The 25,327-nt window shown below is 38.6% G+C and overlaps 1 protein-coding gene across 1 annotated transcript in view; it reads left to right on the top strand.

Moving 5' to 3' along the window:
• The window catches only part of FRAS1 (Fraser extracellular matrix complex subunit 1), a 545,529-nt gene that overhangs the window by 244,070 nt on the left and 276,132 nt on the right, over positions 1-25,327 (top strand). The window contains exons 14-17 of the mRNA XM_044681606.1: positions 6,381-6,527; positions 12,681-12,821; positions 17,144-17,284; positions 18,776-18,949. Of these exons, the coding sequence (XP_044537541.1) occupies positions 6,381-6,527; positions 12,681-12,821; positions 17,144-17,284; positions 18,776-18,949 (603 nt within the window). The remainder of the gene's footprint in view (positions 1-6,380; positions 6,528-12,680; positions 12,822-17,143; positions 17,285-18,775; positions 18,950-25,327) is intronic.

Consider the following 25,327-nt stretch of genomic DNA (forward strand, 5'->3'; position numbering starts at 1 on the left):
CTTTCAGTCTAATAGGGAAGATAATATGAAAATGACTAGGTGGAAACAAAATATTTATTGGATAAATTGGGGATAGCCTCAGATGGAATGCACTAAATTGGAGACTGGGCAGAAGCTTCTTTAGGAAGGTGGGGTTTTAGCTGAGACTTAAAGAAGGCCAAGGATGCCAGGAGGAGGAGAAAGAAAGTTCCAGTCCTGATAGATAACCAGTTATAATACCAGGAGTTCAGAGATGGAATGTTCAGTAGAAGAATAGGCAAGAGGCCAGTGGCAATGGTTTATAGAGTATATGGAGGGGAAATATGGATCAAGAATCTGGAAAGGTTGTGGGGTGCAAACCACGAAAAGTTTTATGCATTTTGAATTGTTGCATTTCTAGTAAAACTGTTTTGACCACTTGGAAATCTGAATTAAGTCATAATTTAGTGTGCTAATGGTGCCATAATGAAAGGGAAACCTGTCCTAAGAGACATGGTCCAGGAAACTAAGCCCCAGAACCTTTCCCCCTTTATCTGAATGAATTTGTCTAGCCAAAAAAGACCTTGAGCCGAAGAATAAGACAAAGTATGTCAGTGGTTGTTCCCTGGTTCATAAGGATTTGTCATGGAAGTCAGATGTTGCCTATGGGAGAAGCTTTAGAAATTTCAGAGGAAAAATATTTCATTTTTATCCTCTTTTTAGAGGAGTTCTGGGTCTGATGTCTATACTTTTAGACTTATAAAGACAGTTATCTTTCTTTTCAAGGCAGTTTTTAGTTTATATATATAATATATATGAGACTAAAAACATAGGAGCACACACACGTACACATATATGTATATATCTGTATACCTGCATGTATCATCAGAATTAAAACAATTCTTTCTTTTTAGGGCTATATTATGAAACTGTGGCTCTATATGAGACTGTGGCTCAGTGGTTAAGATACTTCCTAACCATGTGAACCTGGGCAAGTCACTTCACCTTTGTTTGCTGACACAAGGAACCCCTAGAGAAGGAAATGGCAAACTACTCCAAAATCCTTGCCAAGAAAACCCAATGGATAGCTATGGTCTACAGGGCCAAGAAAAGTCAGATACAAGTAGAGTTATTCTATAAGACAAAGCTTAGAATTCTAGCTCTATAGCTGGAAGACACCTATGAATCTGTTTCATTTAACCTACTCATTTTAGATGAGAAAAATAAATGCCCATAGAGATTCAGTGATTTATCCAGGCCATACATATAAGAAGAAAGAGAGGTGGGACTTGAACCCAAGTCCTTTGATTTCAGAGCCATTAATTTTTTTTACTATACCCCCTCTCACCTAGGGATCCCTTCAGAAAGTATTGATGTTTTAGAAAAATAGGATAAATTCTCCTTCTCCTCCACCCCTATTCAATATCATGATTAATTGTTAGCTACATAGAAACAAGATCTAGACAGGATAATTTGGGGCCAGGAGAGCAGTTGATAGAATGCTACACCTTGAGTAAGGAAGACCCGAGTTCAAATCTATTGGCCTCGATTTCCTATGCTGTTAAATGAAAATAATGATAGTATCTTCTTCGGCATGGTAATATTTATACTGATGTAGCCATATATAGATATGGCTGCCCTTTTGAAGGAATGCATTTTTATTAAGAAAAGGAATCCCCCCATCTATCTATGGGGGGATCAGGAAATATTCTGCAAACTGTCTTGTCTGGGATTCTGTACATGTAGCAAGAATGACTTTCTAGGGTTACTCAGACCATGTGCTTCAGAGAAAGAGCTTCAACTGAGGTTTTTTAATTCTTTGACCAGTTTTCCATTTGTTATGCCTCACTGTTAGCCTTAACATTTTGTATAAAAATCAGCTACCACTGTTATTCTTCAACTGAAGGTGCTGCCCTGATTCCTCTTTATGGAGCAAAGGTCACTTAGTTTCTGGGAGGCCAGGCTGGTTGGGTTCTAGTTCTCAGGGGTGTTGTTTATCTGGGAAGGATTTTAGAATGGGCCTTATTCAGAGAAGTTCATCACCTGAACATTAGCCTTTGGATGATGAGATTCTTTTTTGGCTAGACAAATTCATGAGACAATCTACTAAGGTATGGTTTGCTCAGTAGGTATATTATGGGAAGAAATCACCATATTAATAATTAACATTTATATAGCTTCTATATGTGCTAGGCTCTTTGCTAAGTACATTATGAATATTTCATTTGATTCTCACAACCACTCTACGAAATAGGGGCAGTTATCCCCATTTTACAGATGAGGAAATTGAGGCAGAATTTAAGGGACTTGCCTAGGGTCATATAATTAATAGGTTTGTGAGGCTTGATTTTATCTCTGGTTTTTGGCATTCTAAGTCTCATACTCTATCCATTGTGCCACTTAGCTGTCCATGTTGATGGTGAAATCAAGGTGTTTTTTTTTGAAGGTGGTCTGTAGCTAGGAATGACCTTTGTTGTGTAGCCACCATAGGGCAATGGAGAGAAGAATGATGAGATCTCTACTTCATATTTGTAGACCTCACAGGATGATTATTGAATAGATGAGAATGGCGAAAGGGAGAAAATGTAGTTAGAGGTGGAAATGAAAATGATTAAAAATACAGCCTTGGGTTCTAGTAAGGCCAATTCCTTGAGGACAGATTTTTGCTTTTATTTATATATTCCTTAAGACCTACCACATACTAGATGCTTGTTAATTAATTGAGCAAACTCTCTAATGAAGGGATGGGAATAGGAATAGGAATGGAGAAGTTTCCATTGACATAGACAGGCAGGAAAATTCTATTATTATTAAAGCCAAGAGGGGAGAAGAGTTTCAAAAAGGATTGGGTCAGCCTTGACAAATGGCCTCAAAGAAATTGAACACATAGAAAAATCAATGCCCTTTGAATGAGATAGTAGCTTTACTAGCTATGTTGCTGGATATGAGGGAAAGGATATTTTAGAATTTATTTTTTCAAATGATAAGGGAGACCTGAACATGTTTATAGGCAGATGGAATTGAATCATTCGAGACAGAGATTGGGGAACTGAAGGTGTGTGTCAGGAAACAGAGTCAAGAGTACATGTTGCTGGCATCTGGGTAATGGAATCAGCAAGTTTATGGAACCAATTTTTTCTCTGGTCCCCATTAGTTATTAAAAAAAAAAACAAAAAACAAACATACCTCACCCTAAAGAGTAGTAATGTGCCAGAAATAGACCAATTATACCTGAATATTTAGGACAAGAAAGCAAGAAGCCCAACAAGGTGAAAACAGTGGATACTATTATTTGTAATGTGATCACTCAGAACCTCTCCCTTAGTAGCCTCCCTTTCTGGCAGATGAACAAACCAATCCATATCCTTGAGGGTTTTCTGGGATTTTTCTCCTCCTGCAACGTCCCTCCCTTGCCTTTCTCCTAGTGCCCTGTTACAACACACAAAGGATGTTTACTCTTCTCACTGCATGAGAAAGGGAAAGGGTAGGAAGAGTGGGACTCATGCTCTCCTCTGCCTTGGAGAAATCCTAAGCTTAGATAACCTCAAGGAAAGAGAACGTCTAGTTGGAATATCCACCTCACCCTTCTTGTCTGCAAAATGTTGTAGAAGCTGACTCAATCCAGCCAAAGATTTTTAAAACTGAGGGACCTATAATAGGACAAAGCACCAGTTTGCATGGTTGCACAAGACCTGAAATAAAAGGGACTGGAATCCAGTTGGGGCAGGGCCTTTTCCCTCAAAATCTGTTTGAGGGCATGGACTGAGGCTGGTTAAAATGCACATCCTTTACATGAACTGATGCAGAATGAAATAAGCAGAACCAGGAGAACATTGTACACAGTAATAGCTTGTGATTTAGCTACTTAGCTGCTCTCAGCAATACAATGATTCAGAATAATTCTGAAGGACTTACAACAAAGAATGCCTTTCACCTCCAGAGAAAGAACTGTTGGAGTCAGATTGTAGACCAAAACATTTGATTTATCACTGGTTTATTTGGGTATATGTTTTGGGGTTTTGGTTCTGTGGGATTGTTTGCTTGCAGAAATGAATAATATGGAAAATTACTTTGTGTGATAATACAGGTATACCCCAGATTGAATTGCTTATGACTTCTGGGAGAGGGGAGGGGAAAAAGAGGGAGATGATATGGATTATGTGACTGGAAAACTTATGTGGAAATTTATCATTAAGACAAAAACATTTTTTAAAAAAGGATTCGAAATTCCAGATCATTTGCTAGTTCTCAAGCCTCCATCTGATATTGTCACAATCAACCATTGACAATCCACACAAACGTGATTCTTATACAACCAACCTCTCCAAATGTGATACTTTGAGGTCATCAATAGCCCCTTATTTAACAAAAAGACAAAATAATAATATATATGATATTTTAGAGTAAATGAATACATAATAAACATTAAAATATAAACAATATAAATCTTAATCACTCTCCCTACAAAGTCTTCCCTATTTGTAATGAAAAGTGGGCACATGCACATAGGATCCTGTCTGGAAAACATGTGAGGGAGGAATAATTTAGGCATTTAGAGGAAGTCAGGACTATTGGTCTATTCAGGAACAGATGCAACTTGGAAAATGGTTCCCTGTTGGAGAAATCCCCTTCTTTCTACGCAAACTATGCATTTAGAAACTCCATTTATAGTCACCCCATGAGGGTATTTAGAAAGCATTCGCTATTAATGTGAATAACTTTTCTCTTTAAGTCAGAGCATAGTAAAGCTTAGCAAACCGACTCCCTTTGGGCTATAGACCAACCAGCCAGTGCTTTCCTCACCTAGGAACTTCATTGTTCAATCAAAATGGAGCACCTGACTGTATACCTTGTGTTTAACTCAGCTCATCAGGACACTAGAGTAGTCTTTAAGCCCAGTTGGCTGTTACTTCTCAAATCAGTGATAGCAGGAAGAACAATAGACCATTATGAGAAGTCTCACCTCTCCAGACTTTTAGATGGATTGATGTGGAAAAGGAGTCCCTTGATATCCTCAAAGCTCTTGGCCAATGGAGTCTCTTCTCTCTCTGACCAATCAGTGATCACACAACTGAAGCCTTCTATCAGCAAATTACTTCTTACTATCATAGTTCAGACAGAATAACTTGTGAGTACCATACCCCTTCCCAAATTTGGTTCCTTTCCCCTTAAATCACCCCCACCCCCCTTAACTCATATCTTAGAATCAATACCATGTATTGATCCCAAGGCAGAAGAATGGTAAGGGTTAGGCAGTGGGGATTAAATGACTTTCCCAGGGTCACCCAGCCAAGAGTCTAGATTTGAACCCAGGACCTCCCATCTCTAGGCCTGGCTCTCAATTCACTGAATATCTAGCTGTCCCCTTCTTCCATATTTTAAATATATGTCAGTGGCCTAAATAAGAGCCTTCTCTCATTGAATTGGCTTTCATTCAAAATTTCACAACTCCTCAATGCTTTGGTCTCCAAATATTTCATGATTTTTCATTTCTTTGTTTTATCTTTTAGAGTCACCTATTATATTACAAATGTAATGCAAATTACTTGCAAGTAATTTGAAGTACCATAATGCTTTGGAACTGTGAAGCATTCAACAGTTCTCCATTTCTTCAGGCCTTGAAGCTATTTCTTTACACTCATATTTTTCCACTTATTAATTAGAAAAGATCTTCTTTTGCCTCTTTAAAAATCTCCCAGTATTTCTACATGAATCTTTATTTTTATTTAACAGTTCACTTTCTTTCCCAAACTGTTTGAATCCCACCTGAAGTTTTTCTTCACACACATAATAATATATACAGCTATTTCTTCACACCTATATCAACGTATTTGTATGTAGTTTTTAAAAGTTGAAACAAAGCTATTTATTACTATTAGGTATTAAAATGTTCAGTGAGTTGAAAAAAGAGTTCACCGAGGTCATAAGTGTATGAGGCCAGATTTGAATTCAGAAAGATGAGTTCTTAACTTCATGCCCAGTGTTCCATCCAACGTATCACCTACCTACCATATCATGCTTTACAATTTACTAAGTGCTTTCCTCATACCTAGGAGCTAGAGTAATAAGAGAAAACATTTGGGAAATCAAGAATCCTGAGTTCTAATCCTTCCTCTGCTACTATGTGACTAATCCTATGTCTCTGAACCTGAATTCCCTCATCTTCCAAATAAAGGACTTGGTTGAGACCTCTAAGTCTTTTCTCAGCTCTGACTTTTTCCAGGTCATATGTCCCATAAATAGTCCAAAGGCTAGACTAAGATACAAGTCTTCGGGCACTAGATATAGTCCATTTTTTCTCTACTTTGCCCCTTCTCTACATTTAAAGAACAAAGGTGTCAGTATCCTGGTGTTAACAAAAACTTTAAGAATTGTCCTTTTTGCATTGTATGCTGTTCACTGATTATGTGTTTTGTCTTCAGGTTGCCATAAGTCCTGTGCCACGTGCTGGGGGCCAACTGAGAAGAATTGCTTGTCATGCACAAATCAGTTCCAAATGCTCAGAGAAGGTTCTTGTGAGGGTGGCTGCAGACAGGAGGAGCTTTACAATGAGAGTGGAATCTGTGATGGTAGGAACTGTGCTGGCTGGCCAGTGTACCTAGTGCCTGATTTCTCTCTTTTCCATTTCATCTAAAGTTATCAATCCAATGAGAGATTGGAATTTGGTAAAGTACCTTTGAATGATATTTCAAAGTAGGCATCAATAACAACTTAAGTATATCAATTAATAGATAAATTAAGTCTCAGTGGAATAAGTGGAAAAGATAGGCATTTCTAAGAATTAAGAGTGCTGGACTGACATTGTTGAACCTCAAATAATCCTGAGAGACAGCATAGCATGTGGATAAAAAGCTGGAAATGATGAAGATGATAATAATAATAGCAGTTACATAGCTAGTGTTTACATATGTTAACTCATGACCTTTACAACACTAACCCTGTGAGTTAGGTGCTCTTATTATCACCATTTTACAGATAAAGAAACTGAGGCCCAGAAGGGTCAAATGACCTGTCCTTGGATCATGCAGCCAAGTAAGTGTCTGAGGAAGTGTCAAACTCAGGTCTTCCTGACTCCAAAGTGTTTGGTTCTATCTTTTGCTCCATCTAACTGATCATTTTGTAGGAATGGGCAACCTTTGGAGACAGCTTAAATTTTTAGGCAGTTTTTCCTCATATCTGTTTTAAATTTTCCTTCTTATAAATCCAGTTCCTGGTTCTCGTTGCTGGGATCAAACAGAAGTCCATTCCTCCTTCACTATAGCCTATCATGTGCTTAGAGATAACTGTCAAATCATCTCCTCTGAGGCTTCTTTTCTCAAACTAAACAGTCCTAGTTCTGTCATCCTTTCTATTTATTACATGAACTCAAGGTCTTTACCATCCTGGTTGTCCCATTCTAGGCAGTCTTCAGAGTCTTTCTTAAACTAAGAATCAAATATAATATTTGTAATGAGGGAAGAACAGAAATGGGTTGCAAACAGGTAGAAGTTTGCAAAGAGAGAAGTGTGCTGGACCTGACCACATGCTGGGGAACTGGTGATGGGAATTCTGGAGCTCGGGGAACAGATGAAAGTGGATACCAGCAGGTGTGTAATGCAGGATTTATGCAAAGTTTCTTGCAATTTGTAAAATTACCCTAGGCAATCCTGTCAGTTAGGAGAATGGAACTCTGTCCCGACAGGTGCCAGTCCCAGGAGCTGACAGTTTGAGCTGGGACTATAAAAACCCCTGCAAAACCAACCTGGGGGTTCTGATTTCCTTGACCTCACCCAGACACCCAGCTACCCCTGACTTCCCCTTGGCGACCCCAGGAGGTTGAAGGGAGGTTGAAGGGAGTTGTGGGTTGTGGAAAATGGGCAGGATTTAGATTAGAGTAGCCTAGCAACAGGGACACCCCTAAACCAATTCAACAAATATATCTGTCTAGCTGGTGGACCAAACAACATCAGCAATGCTAAATTATCTCTGGCTGAGGGCTGATTCCCTCAGCCTGACCTTACCTTCTAGGTCCATAGCCAACACTTGCCAGTCGCCCCTAGCAACAGCCTCTCAAGAGCCCTAAACTCTTGCCTCAGTTTTCCCTTCCGTGTTAAAATAAACCCTTAGCCTGAAATTGTGAACTTCTGTAGTTTTTATAATATCATCTTGGACTAAGGGGCTAAGGAGAGGGAAGAATAGCAACCAATTGACTTTAAAGGAAGTACTGGGCAAGCCTCCATTGTATCCAGGAAGTGGGGGAGCTTCACTTCCTGTTGAGTTCTGCTTTCACTCCAGTAGGGAGGGACCCCTCACTCTCCACCTTAAAGGAGCCTATAGGCAGCAGGGAGACTGACTGGGCATCACAGCTCAGGCTACACATCCCTGAAAGTCTCAAATCACCTGCTACTGAACTTACTGGCTCTCAGGCCCAGGAGACACACTTGTACCACCAGCTCCTATATTATCAACCACAGTTATCCACTTATTACAGGTGTTGGGGGCTTTTTGGTCTTCCTGTTGGGGAAAGGGCCTGAATTAAAAACTTCCTGCTCTTTTTCTCTCTGAGCTGAAGAGGTTTGGTTTGTTCCTATCCCCTGAAGCTGGGGCCTACCCACTTTGGTGTTCCTGTTTGGAGAAATCCTTCAGTCATCTATATCCAAAAGTGTTTCCTGCCTTCTGAGAGAGGGCTCCCAGCTGATTTGAAGATCTTTGCCAGCAAGCTAGTACCTGTCTTGTGGGAAAGCCTGAAGCCATCTTAGGTCTAACCCTGCTAGGGTTGAACCCTACCATAAAGGGTTCAACCAAAACTACTCTGAAGAACTGTATATCTTACCAAAGTAATTTGGGAGGATTAATAGACAGGTAGTCAGATAGCTTGGGGAAATTTAGATGGACAGTGTAAGGCCTAGGGAGCTTGGAAGAAAATGAATGCTAAATATAGATTCCTGGGTCACTCTCTTAGAGACCTTCTATTAGTGTGACATGGAACCAGTAGAAACTATCCTTTGAATCCAGCCACCCAACCAGATCTGATTCCTAAATTCTGGGAATAATTGTACTCTTCTCTAGTCTACAACTTTCTATTTTCTCTGCAAGAAGAGTAGGGGTTACTTTATGTAACACAGAGCTGTCCCACAACATTCCTGAGTGATGCCTGAACCAGATTAAAATGTAATTTAGTAATATTTAACAAAACAAATAAAAGTATAATAAGTTACAGATAACTTTACATTTTAAAGCTAAGTCAATCTACAACCTGCATGGATTCTTATAGAGACTAATATTTCTGTTTGAGTTTGATACCACTATCTTAGCCCATGCTTTGCCAAGATCTAGGCAAATTAGTAATTTTGTCAAGAAAGGAAATGAGGTGAGTCTGACATGACCTGTTTTTTTCCAGTTAAACGTTTATTAAGTACTAACTATAACCAGGTACTTGGCCAAGCACTGAGGAGAGAAAGAAAAGCAAAAAGAAGTCCTACCTTCAAGGAACTTACATTCTAGTAGGGGAGGCAAGTATAGAAACAACTAAACACATACCCAATAGTTTGAAGGCAATCTAAGATGGGAAGGTTTTAGTAGCTAAAAGAAATGGGAAAGGTTCCTGCAGAAAGTTGGATTTGAACTGAGTCTTGGAGAAAGCCGAAATGGTCATCTTGCCTCTGCTTGAAGACCTTCATTGATAGAGAGCTCAATACCTTATAAGATACTCCATTGACCTTTCAGTTCACTGGTTTCAATGAAGCCATGTTGGCTTTTTGTACTGTCCTCTAGATTCTATAGATTCTAGGTCTTTGTCGCCTGCCTACTTATACAATAAATACAGACTACATTGCTCCTACTGTAAAGCAGGTACATTATCCCCATCTTACAGATGAGGAAATCTTTCAAAAAGATGAAATCACTTGCCTGAGATTACATTAGTATAAGTTTGTAGGTTAGTGTAGGCAAGACTTAACCAAGGTCCATGAACTCTAAATCCAGGCTTTTCTCTGCTAGGACCATGTTGCTATTTTTATGACTGAGCACAAGTGTTCAGTAATTATTTTTGGAGTGTATGGACAAATAATCCATTTGGGGAAAAGATGATTTTCTGAGAGTAAATGGAAGGGTTTTTTGAGACTCAGAACTTTTGTAAAATTAAACAGTGTGAACATAGTTGAAGTAAAATAGACTGAAACTGGATGGAAGAAACTTGCTTTGTTACCACCAGAGCCAAGGCACCATGTTCATTTGGCTTTATCCCTGCTAGTATCTTGTAAATAGAGTCTTGAACCTTCAGTCAGAAAACCCGAGTTTAAATCTGGCCTTAGATACTTGTTCTGTAACCCTGGGCAAGTCACTTAGCCTCTGCCTGCCTCATTTTCTTCATCTGTAAAATGGGGAAGGAAATTCTTAGTAATTAGATCACTGTGTCTTTCCCAAGACAGTGGTACTTCTAAGTGAGGTTGGCTTTGTGTGGTGGTTGTGATAATTTTCTTCCTTGTCCTGATCAAAGACTTGTTACAGGAATGAAATGAGATAATCTTTATAAAGATATTTTATTTTATCAATTACATGTAATAACAAATTTCCACATACATTTTTCAAAGTCATATGATCTAAATTGCCTCAGTGGATTGAGAGCCAGGCCCAGAGATGGGAGGTCCTGGGTTCAAATCTTATCTTAGACACTTCCTAGCTGTATGACCTTGGGCAACTCACTTAACCCCCATTGCCTAGCCCTTACCACTCTCCTGCCTTGGATCCAAAACTCAGTATTGATTCTAAGACAGAAGGTAAGGGCTTAAAACAAACAAACAAACAAACAAATAAATAAATAAATTGTTTTTCTCTCTCCCATCCCTTCCCCTTCCTGGAGATGGCAAGCAATTTGATCTGGGTAATACATGTATTATCATGCAAAACATTTCCGTATTGTTCATTTTTGTAAAGGAATAACCATATAAAACCAAAAATCCAAATAAACTAAAGTGAAAATCATATTCTTTCATTTACATTCCGACTCTAACAGTTCTTTCTCTAGAAGTGGATAGCATTCTTTGCCCCTCAGAATTGTCCTATATTATTATGTTCCTGAGAGTTGCTAAGACTTTCACAGTTGATCATTCCGCAAAATTGCTGCTACTGTATATAATGTACAAGGTAATCTTTCTAATGCACTTTACCAATCTTGAAGTACCATGTAAATTCTTCATCTGGTTTCAATTCCAAGGAATAATGTGCCCTTCCCAAGGATAAGCTCATCACTTAAAACTTGCCACTTCTAATTCAAGCCTTGATGGATACTGTAAGGATAGAATTTTGAAGAGAGAAGATGGAACCAAAGGAGGAGAAGACAGTTGCTGGCAGTTGGAACCAGCAGGGGATCCTGGGATTTCTCCCAGGAGGAGGAAGAAGAGTGGTCTTTGGATTTGGGGACTGGGAGGAGAGAGGAGGCAGAAATCCCAGCTCTGATCCATCCAGAGGCCTTCCTGAGGATCTTTCCCTTAGAAATTGAAATCCTGATTCCCTGTCCACAGCCATTGAGACATTGCTCATCTTTCAAGACTACACCATCTAGTCAACTGAGATTTGGACTCCACTGTGAGCAAATCTCTAAGACTCCCTCACTCATTACCTTTCCTTGCTGAGAGACCCTTTTAGACAGACTATAATTATTGAAGAAGATTAGAAATAAGAAATAGAAGGGGAAGGGAGGGGGGAGAAGTTTAGGAGTTGGAACTGTCTTGGTTCTTGACTAAGTGAAAGACCCCATAGGATTAGTGAAGAGGGCTCCTCCAAATCCCTCTGCCCTTCACCCCTTTCCTCAATCCCTGATTTGTTAATAATAAAAGACGATTAGCATCCAGATAGCGTTCTTGAGTGCAATGGAGACAACAAGAGAGAGGGAAACCACAGCTTGGTCTGGCTGCCTCCATCTCTGAGCCAGACCATCTGGGGTACAGTTAGCCAACATAGCGGGAGGCTTGATTGAGTCCTGATCTTATTGGGGTACCACCTATCTCTTCTTATAGGGAAGCCTTCCCATCAATTCTCGAGGGGTGACCCGATCAACTAGGTCACCCAGTACTGGGGTGATACTCACTTAAAGTCTCCTCAGTATATTTTTGGCACCAGGGAAGTGGAGAAGAGAGAGTTACCACAGACCACACTCTCTCTCCTCTCACTTCTACCAATCTTTCATTCTGGGACCTTTTTATTACAATAACACTTCCCTCAGCCTCCTCTCACCTCTGAATGGACGACGGGAGGGTGAATTGCCAAATAGTTCCTAAAGCCTTCCTTTACATGGGACAGGAACTGGACTCTTAGCTCACTCCATTTTATATTTGCTGCTCTAGTTCCATGGAATAAGATGCCTCCACATGCCAGGTACTTCCTAGTGTCCAATTTAATTTCACCCCTTAGCCTCCTTTTGTGTGTGGCCTCCTGTCATTAAATTTTAAGTCCTTTGATGTCTGATACTATCTTTCTTTTTATTAATGACACACAGGTGCTTAATAAATGGTTATTGGATTAGAAATGCTATTATTATTGTTCTTGTTGTTGTTATTGAATCACTCTTTCCTTCAGTCCTAACGATTGAATTACCAAAGTACTTTGAAAGGCTGGGATCATGCAAAGAGAATCTGGCCAGGCATCCCAAGAGAATGAGATTTCTAAACTGAGAGAGACTGTTAAACTTGTAAAGAATCTGTTTCCTACTTGGGTCTTCCTTATGGATTTTTCTCCCTCCTTAGCTTGTGACCCATCCTGTGAGACCTGTGGTCCAGACAGTCCTCGCTGTCTGATGTGTGCTAAGAATACCGTCTGGCATGATGGCAGATGCCTCTCAGCATGCCCTCCCAGGCACTATCCTGACACCACTGGCAGATGTTCAGGTAAGGCTTATTGATCATTTTTGTCATTCTCATTAACATCATTGTGAGAAAGCATTAATGAGGGCTGTTTGAGGTGCCCTTTGCCAAGACCTTCCACAAATGGCCTTACTGTTTCAAGATCCCCGGACATAAAAGGAATATTTTAGATGAAAGAAGATTTTTTCCTCCTTTAATTTTGAATTTTGTCTATAGAATCTGAATATCTTTTAGTATGTGTGTGAGGGGAGTTCAAGTGATTTTAAACAATTACTTCTATGTATATATATCATTTCAAGAAATAAAGTGTTCTCCCAAAGAGTAAAGACATATGTTTTCCCTACAGTCCTTATACACATTTAAACTTAAAAGCTTTACTTCTGGCATATGGACAATAAATAACAATCTAAAACAAATATCTAAAAAGTTTTTGTAAAAAATCTAACACAATGTCTTTATTTCCAGTTCTATTAGTAATGAAAAAAAACCCTGTTTTTGAGGATAAATTGTGACTTGTGATTGCTAAAATTGTCAGCTAAATCATTATGAACTGAGAATAAAGTTCATATATTTTAAAGTGCCATTTAGAAATGGATTGCAGGTATAAACAATTGCTAAGTTTATTCAAGTTTCAAAACTAAAAGACTGAGTTTATTCATGGCTTAAAAATTTTACAAATACTCTGAACAGTCCCAGCTTCTATTATTTCCTTCTCACTCTAAAAAAATCTCTCATTTTCCATTTAAAAATTAATACTGTGTATTAGTTCCAAGGTAGAAGAGTAGAAAGGGCTAGGCAATGGGGGTTAAGTGACTTGCCCAGGTCACACAACTAGGAAGTGTCTAAGGCCAGGTTTTAACCCAGGATTTATCTCTAGACCAGGCTCTAAATCCATCAAGCCACTGAACTACCTCCTATAGGTACTTTTCTTGCAAATTCAGAGCTCCCTTGACCCTGAAGAATTAATTACTGCCCTTCCCCATTATATATTTCTTTCCCTTCCTTTCTTCCCACTTTCCTGACTCTTTCTTTCCCTTCCTTTCTTCCCATTCTCCTGACTCTTTCACAACTTACTTTAGAAGTGTCTGAGGCCTTTGAACCCTGGACCTCCCATCACTAGGCCTGGCTCTTAATCCACTGAGCCTCTTAATTCTTAACCTTTAACCCAATGTCATTTCTGACCTCATTATTCCACTGAAACTTCTCTCTCCAGAGTTACCAATGATCTCTTAATTGCCAAATGCAATGGCATTTTCTCCATCTTCATTCTCTTTGACATTTCTATATCCTTTGACACTGTTGATCTTTCTTCTCCTTTGATACTTTCTTCTCTGTAGATTTTTGGGATACCACTTTCTCCTGGTTCTCCTCCCACTAGCTGACCCCTCCTTCTCAGTCTTCTTTGCTGAATCCTCCCCAGCTCTAACTGTAGTTGTCTTTCAGGATTCTGCCCTATTCTACCCCCCGAATTGTGTTTCATTTGATGTCCTCATCAGCACCCATGGATTTAATTACCATCTCTGTGCAGATGATTCTTAAATCTATTTATCCTGCCCCAGTATCTCTGCTGACTTGCAATTTCTCATCTTGAAATGCCTTTCAGACATCTTGAGCTGCATATCCAATAGACATCTTGAATTCAGAATGTGCAATTTGGAACTCATTCTCTTGTCCCCTAAACTCTCCATCATCCTTATCAATAGAGAGGGCAACACTATCCCCCAGTTCCTAAGGTTTGCCACTAGGAATTACACTTAACTTCTCACTCTCTCTTACCACCCCATCATGTCTCAAATGTTGCCAAGGCTGTTGATGCCACCTTTGTAATATCTTTTGATACTGCCACCATTCTAGCTAGAGTGGGCTCTCATCACCTCATGCTGGGATTATTACAATAGTTTGCCAATGGGTCTCCCTACCTTAAGTCTTTCCCTACTCCAATTAGTCCTCCATTCAGCCACCAAAGTGATTTTCCTAAAGTGCAGATGTGACCATGTCACTCCCCTCCCACTCCCAATGTAAATCCCATTGGCTCCATGTTACTTCCAAGATCAGATACAAAAGGCTCTTTTTTGAGGTTCAAAGCAATTTATAAACTAGTTCCTGCCTACCTTGCCAGTCTTATTATTCCTTACCTGTTCTTTGATCCAATGACAGTGGCCTTCTGGCTTTTCCTTGAATAAGACACTCCATTTTTTGTTGTTGTTGTTGTTGTTCTGGACAAGCCCCTATCTTCTCCAACCTGTTTCTCTGACTTCCTTTTAAATCCCATATCTTATCTTCTATAGGAAGCCTTTCCCAACTACTTTTAATCCTAGCACCAACCCTTTATTATTTCCTTTTTATCCTGCATATATATTGTGTGTATCTATTTGTCTGCTTGTTATCTCCTCTGTTCCATTGTGAGCTCCTTGATGCTGGGGATTGTTTTTTGTCTTTTTGTAACCTTAGCACCTAGCATAATGCCTTGCACATGATAGGGGTTTAATAAATATTTATTGACTGAGCAATAAGGAGAACCAGGAAGAGGTGGAGAGGACCAACCCTACTTTATGTCACCAGCCTTACTTTACCACCTTTCATTTCTGGTCTCCCTCTTTTCAGCTTTCATCCTATCTCCAACTCAAACCTCATCACCTCATGCTTTTTTTTTATGATTTGCAAAAAATCATTTAATTAATTAATTTAGGGTATTTTTCCATGGTTACATGATTCATGCTCTTTCCCTCCCCTCCTTCCGCCACCCCCTCCTGTAGCCAATGAGCAATTCCACTGGGTTTTACATGTGTCATTGATCAAGACCTATTTCCATATTATTGATATTTGCATCAGGATGATTGCTTAGAGTCTACATCCCCAATAATATTCCCATTAACCCATGTGATCAAGCAGTTGTTTTTATTCTGTGTTTCTGTGCCCACAGTTCTTCCTCTGAATGTGACAAGTCCCTCAAAATTGTCCTGGATCAATGCATTGCTCTTATTAGAGAAGTCCATTACATTTGATTGTGCCACAGTGTCTCCGTCTCTGTGTATGAGGTTCTCCTGTGAACCCTAGCTTCTTATACCTCTAACCCTTATATCGCTAGAGCACCTTATTAGGTCCTGGGAGCTATCAGAAGTGACTTGAGACTAGGAGAATTGTTGATCCCATTGCCCAACACCAGTAGAAAATAATGGTTCCAGTCTCAAAGTGAGAACTTCAGTAGGAATGATTCATTCATTTCAGTTTGACTTTTTGTGACTCCATTTGGAGTTTTCTTGGCAAAGATACTAGAGTGGCTTGTCATTTCCTTCTCCAGCTCATTTGACAGATGAGGAGTGACACAGTTGTCTGTGAAACAATCTCTGAGACCAGATTTGAACTTAGAAAGATGAGTCTTCCTGACTCCAGTCCTGGTACTCTATCCACTCCACCACCTTAGCAGCCCCATATTTAGGAATGTTATAGGTTAAGAAGACTGATGTGGGTACACCTAGGAAAGTCACTACTTATTCCAGTTAGAAAATGTTTTTCTAGCTCCAAACATCTGACTCGCAAGATGACTTAGAACATAATCCATTTCTAAATTGGGACCCATCTGTGTATTTAGGAAATGTAATTCTTAAAAGAAAATGTCATCACATTACTCAGTGTTGGTCCTGTGCCCTTCCAGGATTCATGAATGCCAGGCGTCTTCTTCAAGTCTCCTTGTGCTCAAATGAGACATATGGCTAATGTGGGAATTGGTTTTACTTGATTATACGTAATTGTTATAAGGATTTTGTTTTTGTTTTTTTTTTTCCCATGGAGTTGAGGTGGAAAAAGATGAGAGGGAGAGAAAATAAATGTTTGTTCATTGAAAAAAGTAAAAAGATTTAAAGGTCTTCGTGCACTCAATCCTCTTAAAATTGTTTCCTCCAAAGCTCCACCCAGGGTTTCACCTCCAGTGTGTAGAGGTTGCTCCTGATCCCCGCCAAATGCTAGTGCCTTTTGTTTGTGACTATGGCCTTATGTTTATTTCATATATACTTCTGTGCATTCATGGTATCTTCCCCAAGGCCATTAAGATTCTTGAAGAAACTGATTAATTTTTGTCTTTACATTTTTAGGGCCTAGCACAATGCATGATGACCCACAATGTACCCTTCCTATTTTTGATTCAGAGATTCAGCTGAAAGATACTATAAATGAAGGGAAGAGAGGCTTTGGATCCTCAGAAATAGGCAGAACTTGGAGGGGTTGGCGATGCACTGTGAATGCTAAGAAGCATCACTGAATAGTGGGCAAAGCCACTCTCCATCATTCCTTTTTTCTAGGTGACTCACATCCCCTTGTATTTGTCTCTCTTCTCTTGCCTTCCTCAGGTTGCCATGTTTCATGTGCCAGCTGTGATGGCCCCTCAGCTTTCCACTGTACTGCCTGTCCTCATTCTCGGGTGTTGCACCAAAACCAGTGTCTCTCCAACTGTGGACAGAGTTTTTATTCTGAACATGGTATCTGCAAAGGTACTGGAAGAATTCTTACTTGAAACCATAAGGTCCTGCAAAATATCATTATTTTTCTTCTGGGGATTTTCTATTACAAGTGCCATAGTCCCTGGATTTGCAGGCAGAAAGAATTGACTTTGTTTCAGACATTTTCAAGTTGTGTCTCCCTGGGAAAATCACTTAAACCTCTCTCAGCCTCAGTTTGCTCATTTGTAAAATGGAGAGTAGAAAGGCACCAATTTCAGAAGGTTGTTGAAAAAGATAATTTATACTGAGTATTTTGTAAATTGGGGCCATTACTTTGTTAGGAATTATTATTGAAGCTTTTATTATGATTTTTTCTGCTTAACTGTTATTTAAATAAATTCCTTTTTCCTCTGGTTATCAGCACAAATAAGTATGGTGTGCATTTTTCATCTATAACATATAATAAAGCAGCTGGTTTTTTAGTTTTGACAGTGGACAATGTGGGAATCAGATGTGACCATTTGCAGATCCACATAGCATGTTATGGTTTTTCTTCCTTTGTTCAGAGAAGTTGACATTTTCTTTACCAGCTTTAAGAAATATGCCAGCTATTATTTCAAACATTTACCTTCCATCTTAGAATCAACACTGTGTATTGGTTTAAGACCGAAAAGTTCTAAGGCAGTGATTCCCAAATCTGTGCTGTGGCGATCCGGGGGTGGGGGGGGTGTGATGGCCATAGGTGCATTTATCTTTCCTATTAATTGCTATTAAAATTAAAAAAATTAATTTCTAGGAAGCTAAGTAATGTTTTTTTCTGGAAATGGGGCGGTAGGCCAAAAAAGTTTGGGAACCACTGTTCTAAGGGCTAGGTAATGGGGTTAAGTGACTTGCTGAGTTGCTGAGGGTCAAGCAGTTAGGAAGTAGTGGAAGGCAGATTTGAACCCAAGACCTCTAGTCTCTATGCTGGATTCTCAATGTACAGAGCCACCTAAATGTACTCCCAACTGTTTTTTCCCTTCCATTTATCCAATAAAGCATCTCAATTAATTATTAGTTTCCATTTTGTTTTCCTCAAAGGAATGAATATTTAATGACAGAGGCAGCTAGATGTCTGATGGGAGGTCCTTGGTTCAAATGTAGCCTCAGCCACTTTCTAGCTACGTGACCTAGGACAAGTCACTTAACCCCCATTGTCCAGCCCTTTACTGCTCTTCTACCTTAGAATCAATTTTGACTCTTATGATGAAAATTATGGGCTTAAAAAATAGTCATTGACATTCTTAAGTGAGCAGAATGTTTAACAGACAAAAAGAGATTTAAAAATGGGCTTTGGCTAAAGGGTTTTTGTGCTTATTGGAGAGAAACTTATTTAGACTTACTGACCACTTGTATCATATAAAGAAACTTGGGAGAATTAAATGGATTCTTCCAGTAGGCATTTTGGGTTGCTTTGGTTCAATGAAGGGTTCTTTCCATTGCTAAAGTGGGAGGAAAGCCTGTGTATTAATTTTTACACCAAATTATTATTCTTGGTTACAGCTTGTCATCCCTCATGCCTGAATTGTGTTGGTCCAGAACCTTCCAATTGTACCCAGTGTAGGAAAGTAGAAGAAGGGGTGCAGCCTGGAGTGTTATCTGGAGAAATCCTATCTGGTGTATGTGTGTCCCAGTGCAAAGCCCATTTTTACTTGGAGAATACTGGACTCTGTGAAGGTGAGCAATCTTAGAATATGAGGGAACAGGGCCTCGAGGCATACAAATAGGCCAAGGCTTGCTGGGATTCTACTAAAATGTCCTGCTGTGCTCCCAGATTCTGCTTAAAGCTTCTTTTGTAGACAATTCACATTAGTGGGAAGCTCATAGAACTTGGAGCTCTCAGATTGGAGTCCTAGCTTTTATACTTTTATACCATTTTAATACTTGCGTCTCAGTTTCCTCATCTATAAGAGGGTAACTTTAATACTTGTTCTTTGTATGTCATTAGGTTATTAGGTTGAAATATCCTGGAAAGTATTATATAAATTATTATTCTCCTAGTAAACTGGGTTAAATGAATGGGGGAGTAAGATAAAAAGAGGGAAACAAAGAAAATTAAAATTAAAATCCTTTTTGAGCTCCTCCAGTAATTCCTTTTGGGCTCAAGATCAATTCATCTTTTTCTTGGAGTCTTTGTATGCAACTGTATTTACTTTGTTGTCTTCTACTTTTTTTATGTTTTGGTCTTCCCTGTCACCAAAATAACTTTCTATGCTGAATGTCATTTTTTGTGGTTTGCTCATTTTCCAGCATTTTTATTTTCTTTTAACTAAAAAAAAATTTTAAATTTGGCTGTGTTCCCATACATTTATTTTCTGAAGAACTTTGTATAGTAACTAGACACTTTTCAGAGGTAACAGAGTTTGCTAACTAAAGTATTCCATCACCATCATATACCACAATTTGTTTAGTCATTCCCTAATCAAAGAACATTCCCTCATTTTCCAATTTTTTGCCACCACAAAGAGCGTGGCTATGAATATTTTTGTACAAATATTTTTCTTTATGATCTCTTTGGGGTACAAACCCAGCAGTGGCATGGCTGGATCAAAGGGTAGTCAGTCTTTTAAAGCCCTTTGGGCATAATTCCAAATTGCCTTCCAGAATGGTTGGATCAATTCACAACTCCACCAGCAATGCATTAGTGTCCCAATTTTGCCACATCCCCTTCAACATTTATTACTTTCCTTTGCTGTCATATTAGCCAATCTGCTAGGTGTGGGGTGGTACTTCTGAGTTGAAACAATACTTTAGAAAGCCATCAGTTTTGGCAATTAGGTGATCATGGGTAAATTTAAAGAGAGTGATATCAGTTAAGTGATAAGGTTTGAAGCCATATTGCAAAGGTTTAAGGAGTAAGAGGAGAGAAAAGGAAAACATAAAAGTAGACAGTCGTATCTCCCCAACCTTAAGTTTGATGTTGAGTATTTTCTATTTTGCTGTTTAATTGGAGTTTTAAAATTTGTTTTGTTTTCTAGAATTTTTTTAGTTGCATGCTGAATTCATTCATGTGTTCTTTCTTTCACTAATTGATGAATGCTTTAAAGAGAAATTTTCTGCTACAGACTGAATTTGGCCGCATTCCCCCAAATTTTAGCATGTTGTCTCATTGTTATAATTATGTCTATTGCTTTTGTGATTTGTTCTCCACCTCCCACCAATTCTTCAAGATTATTTTAATGTCACCAATTAACTTAAAATTTTCTTCAATGATCCTTTACTTAATGTAATTTATTCTATTTGTGGAGTTTAAGGGGGTGTATTTAGTATTTCAACTTTTCTGAATTTGTTTATGAAGTTTTTGTGCCTTAACATGTGGTCAACTTTTGCAAAAATGATAAGCAATGCTGAGAATATATACAGTCCTTTATTTCCTATTCAATAATTGCCAGAGATATATCATAATTAGCTTTTCTAAAATTCTATTCATGTCCTTACCTTCTACTTTTTTCCATTAGATTTGCGAAGATATGAGAGGAATACATTGCAATTACCAACTATTACCATTTTACTACTTTTCCTCGAACTCATTTAAGTTTAATGCCATCTCATTTGGTGATCATATTAAATATTAATATTAATTCCTTGTCTATATGCCTTTAAGCACAATATCGATTCCCATTCAAGCCTTTTAATCAAGTTATTTTTGCTGTCACCCTATCAGAGATCATGATTGCTGTCTTTGATTTTATGAGTTTAGTGATAGCATAAGATTTTGTTCAAATCCCTTATTTTAAATATATGAATCTCTGCTTTTCAAATATATTTATTGTAACCATTTTTTGGATTCTTCTCCTCTCTCATCTTATATTATATGGATGAGTTTATCCCCTTTACACTAAACTTGGGATCATTAATTGTGCATCTTCCTCCATCCTATTCTCAAACTTCTCCTCTGCCTTACACTTTCCAAAGAAGAGGAGAATGGTGAGAGAGAAATGTGCTAAGCATCAGCGCTATGCTTGGTACAGTCTGTTTAACTTCTCTTTGATCAGTTCAAATGAAGGTGACATTCAAGTAATGCACACTCCCCTTACCCTCTCCTCCTTTTTTGTATAGTTTTCTATTTGCAGTTTATAGAATATACAATAGTAAGTTTCACTTCTACTTCCATTCCCTTTCTTTTCTAGTTTGTTCCTCCCGCTCCTCCATTCTTCTTGCCCCCCTTTTATGAAATCATTAAAATTTAATAAAATAACTCCCAGTCCCTTCCTTCTCTCTCTGACTCTAGAAGACATCTGGGTAGGGTAAAATGCTTGTTTCTTTTCTTGCTATTAGAACATAAATACTTCATCCTTATATGGTTCTATACAATTAAGTAATCATTTATCTTTTTTTATGTTTGCTTTGACTTCTACATTTGCATTCCAGAGTTTTTACTCAATTTTGGTCTTTTCGTTAGCAATGACTTAGTTTAACTGCTTTGGCCAAGATCATTACATTAAAAGATTCTGATATTGGTGACTATACAGAGTCAATACTCTTTTCTAGTAGTACAAATGCACATACACTCACACAAGTGCACAAATATCACATTTGAGGAAAATCAGTGAGGCTATTTGTGCATTGCTTTTCAGTTTGTTTTTCTATATTAAAAATCACTAACTTGGATTTTTAAAGGTATATAAATGACACAGTAGATAGAATGCTGGGCCTGGAATCAAATCTGGCCTGACACACTTACTAGCTGTGTGACCCTGGGTAAGTCACTTCACTGCTGCCTGCCTCAGATTCCTCAACCACAAAGTATAAAAATAATGCATATCTCCTTGAGCTATTGAAAAGATCAAATAAGATAACATTTGAAAAGTGTTTAGCACAATGACTGGCCCATAGTAGGTACTTAATAAACATTTGTCTCCTTCCTCCTTGAAAGAAGCTTTTATATCAGGAGGGACATTTTTTTTTGTTTGTTTTAGTAGTGCTACTTTGAAATATACCTACAACTAAAAAAACCCAAAAAACTAACAGCATTCATAAGAAACAGCATTGTGTGGCCGTGGAACCCTTGTGTTATCCTCAGGTGATAGAACCGAACTAATGGAAATTACACCTGACATGTATGTACGAACTTACCCTCTCATGGAATCTTAGAGAGGCTGTATGAACCCCGGGCAGATGATAGAGGCTGAACCCCTTTGATAGGAAGGTTCCCTCATGGCCAAACAAATTCCATTTTTGCCTTGTGATAGAATATAAAATAGCCCACAGGAATCAAGAATATAATCTTGCTCTTCTTACTGATGCCTGTTCTTAGAATGGTCTCTTTATCCAAAGAGCTTGTCCAGAATTTGAGAATGATTCAGAGGAGAATGTTTGAAAATAATGGTGAGGAGTAATGGGATAATTTAACTGGGAGAAGAGAAAAGATGATAAATAAATTAAAAAGCAAACAAATATATTTGTGTGTATATATACATATCACAATATATCTATCTCATGATTGTACGTGATATACACATATCATGCATATATACCCATTCATAACCTGAGCACTTGTGTACATATGCATATATTGATATATAGATGATATCACTTTCCATCTTACCTATAGCACTTAGTCAATGCTTAATAAATGGTTGACCTGCTAAACTATGAAGCAGATAAGCATAAGTAGAAAAGAGGGCAGAATTTGGAGTCAGAGGTCCAAGGTCCAAATCCTAGGTTTTTCACTTGCTGCTTGTGTATCTTCCCAGTAGACCACTTTACTACGTCTTTGGGCCTTAGTTTTCCCATCTGTAACATGAAGGGATTGTTAGATTGGCCTATAAGTTTCCTTCTAGCAGTAAATCTATGCTTCTATGATCTTTTTTTTTTTAAAAAACCCTTACTTTCTATCTTAGAATCAATACTCTGTATTGGTTCCAGGGCTCAAGAGTGCTAAGGGCTAGGCCAGCATTGGTGAAGACTTGGCGCATGCAGAGCCAGCACTTGGGGAGCTGCTCTGTTCCCCCTCTTCCCAGTGCTGGAGGACATTTTTTGCATGCCTTGCCCCTCCATCCAGCTGCCCGAAGCAAGCACTTCCTCCCTCAGCTCTCTCCAGTAATGCAGGGGCTTATAGACAGCTTGAATTTGCCCTCTGGGCACTTGAACTTGGAAAAGGTTAGCCAATGCCAAAGCTGGGCTAGGCAATGGGGTTTAAGTGACTTGACCAGAGTGCAACTACCTAGGTAGAAAGTGTCTAAAGTCATATTTGAACCCAAGTCCTTCTATCTTTGGGCCTGGCTCTCCATCATTGGAGCCACTTAGCTGCCCCATTTTCATGTGATCTTAAGCATGGTTATATCATTAAGGCCTTTAGATATGTAACTTTTTACTCCAATAAATGAAAGGGGATATTTGGGGAATCTTCTTATCCAGAGGCTAAAAAACAAGGAAATCCTATGAAAATGCTTAACTGTGGTTATGTCTAAAGGAATGATGCTGACCTCTTGTTTTCTCTTCTCACCCCATGACTCTTGGCTAGTGAAGAGAAGTGGTTATTATTTACCACAGTCTGGTTTACCAGAGATCCCTCTTGCCCCTCTGCCAATTTCCCAATAGGTAATTGAATAAATTATGATAATCAATGTGAATGCTAGGGAAATCAGTTAACTGAGTAGCTTAAGACTCTTCAGGGAACTTAAATACTCTTTCTTGTGTCTGCTTAGTTCTTGAAACTCTATTGTCTTCAATTTTCCTTTAATATTGAGCATGACAGCTGATGAGACTCATGCCATTGATTCAGTGTCTTTAGAAATCACAACAGCTGTTTAAAACTGCTGAATGATGCCTAGGAAATCTGTCTTGGCATCCTTTGACTCAGTATTGCTCTTTCCCAACACCTTATTCACCCAGACCTATCCTGGTCGGTTTGTAGGATCTGAAATGTTTGAAATTGTGTCTTTGGGAGTTTATTTGCCCCCTTGATCTGAGAGGCTGTGCAAAGAAAAAGCAGGCAGTACTTCTCTGGAAATGTCTCTCTTCTTTCTCCTATCAGAATAGAATGAAACGGTTAGAATATTTCTCCTGTCAAAATAATAAACAGGGGACCTCTGTGTAGAAACAATGTACTCTGAGGAGAAATATAAGTATCCTTTCCCATCACATAGCTGTCTCAGTAATATTTCTAGAGCATAGTTCTAACCATGTCTCATCTCTGCCCAGTAAACTCCAGCAGCTGCTTGCTTTTAGGTGGAAAAACAAAGTATTCTGCTTGTCATTTAAAGCCTTTGCCAACCTTCCTCCAACCTTTATTCTAGCCAGACTGGCCGCCCTACTGCTTCTCACACATGATATCTCCCATCTCTATGCTCTTGTGACAGACTGGTCCTCACACCCTCCTTATCTCTGTCTCTTCGAATCTTTAGCTTTCTTCAAAGCTCAGCTCACTTCTACATAATACTTTTCTAGCTACTATTGTTTTCTTCTCCAGATTACCTTGTATTCATTTTATATTTACTTATTTTGCATCTGATTTACATGTTTCTATGTCTCCCTTCCCTATAGAATTTTTTTTTGTGGATAAGGACAGTTTTATTTTTGCCTTTGTGATATACAGTAAGAACTTAATCAGTGCTTGTATAATTGATAGAATGCACAAATGAAAGTCTCTACTCTTGAGTTAAGTCATACATTGGAGAATTATCAAGAAGATGTCAGACCTGAGGCAAGTTGCTTAATTTGTCTGCGTCTCTTGCTGCGAACTTTTTATTTATATATTTAAAATTTCCACACTAGTTTTCCAAATTGGAAAAAAATCACTGGAAATGTCCATTTCCTAATGGAAAAAATGGAATACATTTTGGATGATTCTTTCAAGATTTATTGAATATTTGATCTCTAATGAAAGGCTAGCCAGATCATTCCTGAGTTTGAGACATTTCTTTCCTTTGTATAAAATACAAATGAATAGAAATTGTGATAGGGTCCCCATGACTTTGTCTTGGCCATTGTAATCAGTGATATGAATCAGGAATTTAAATGTTTGACTGGGGGGCAGCTAGGCGGCTCAATGGTTTGAGAGCTGGTCCTAGAAAAGGGAAGTCCTGTATGACTTGGGCAAGTCATTTAAAC

The sequence above is a fragment of the Gracilinanus agilis genome, chromosome 6, assembly GCF_016433145.1.
Source record: "Gracilinanus agilis isolate LMUSP501 chromosome 6, AgileGrace, whole genome shotgun sequence".
Taxonomy (NCBI): Eukaryota; Metazoa; Chordata; class Mammalia; order Didelphimorphia; family Didelphidae; genus Gracilinanus; species Gracilinanus agilis.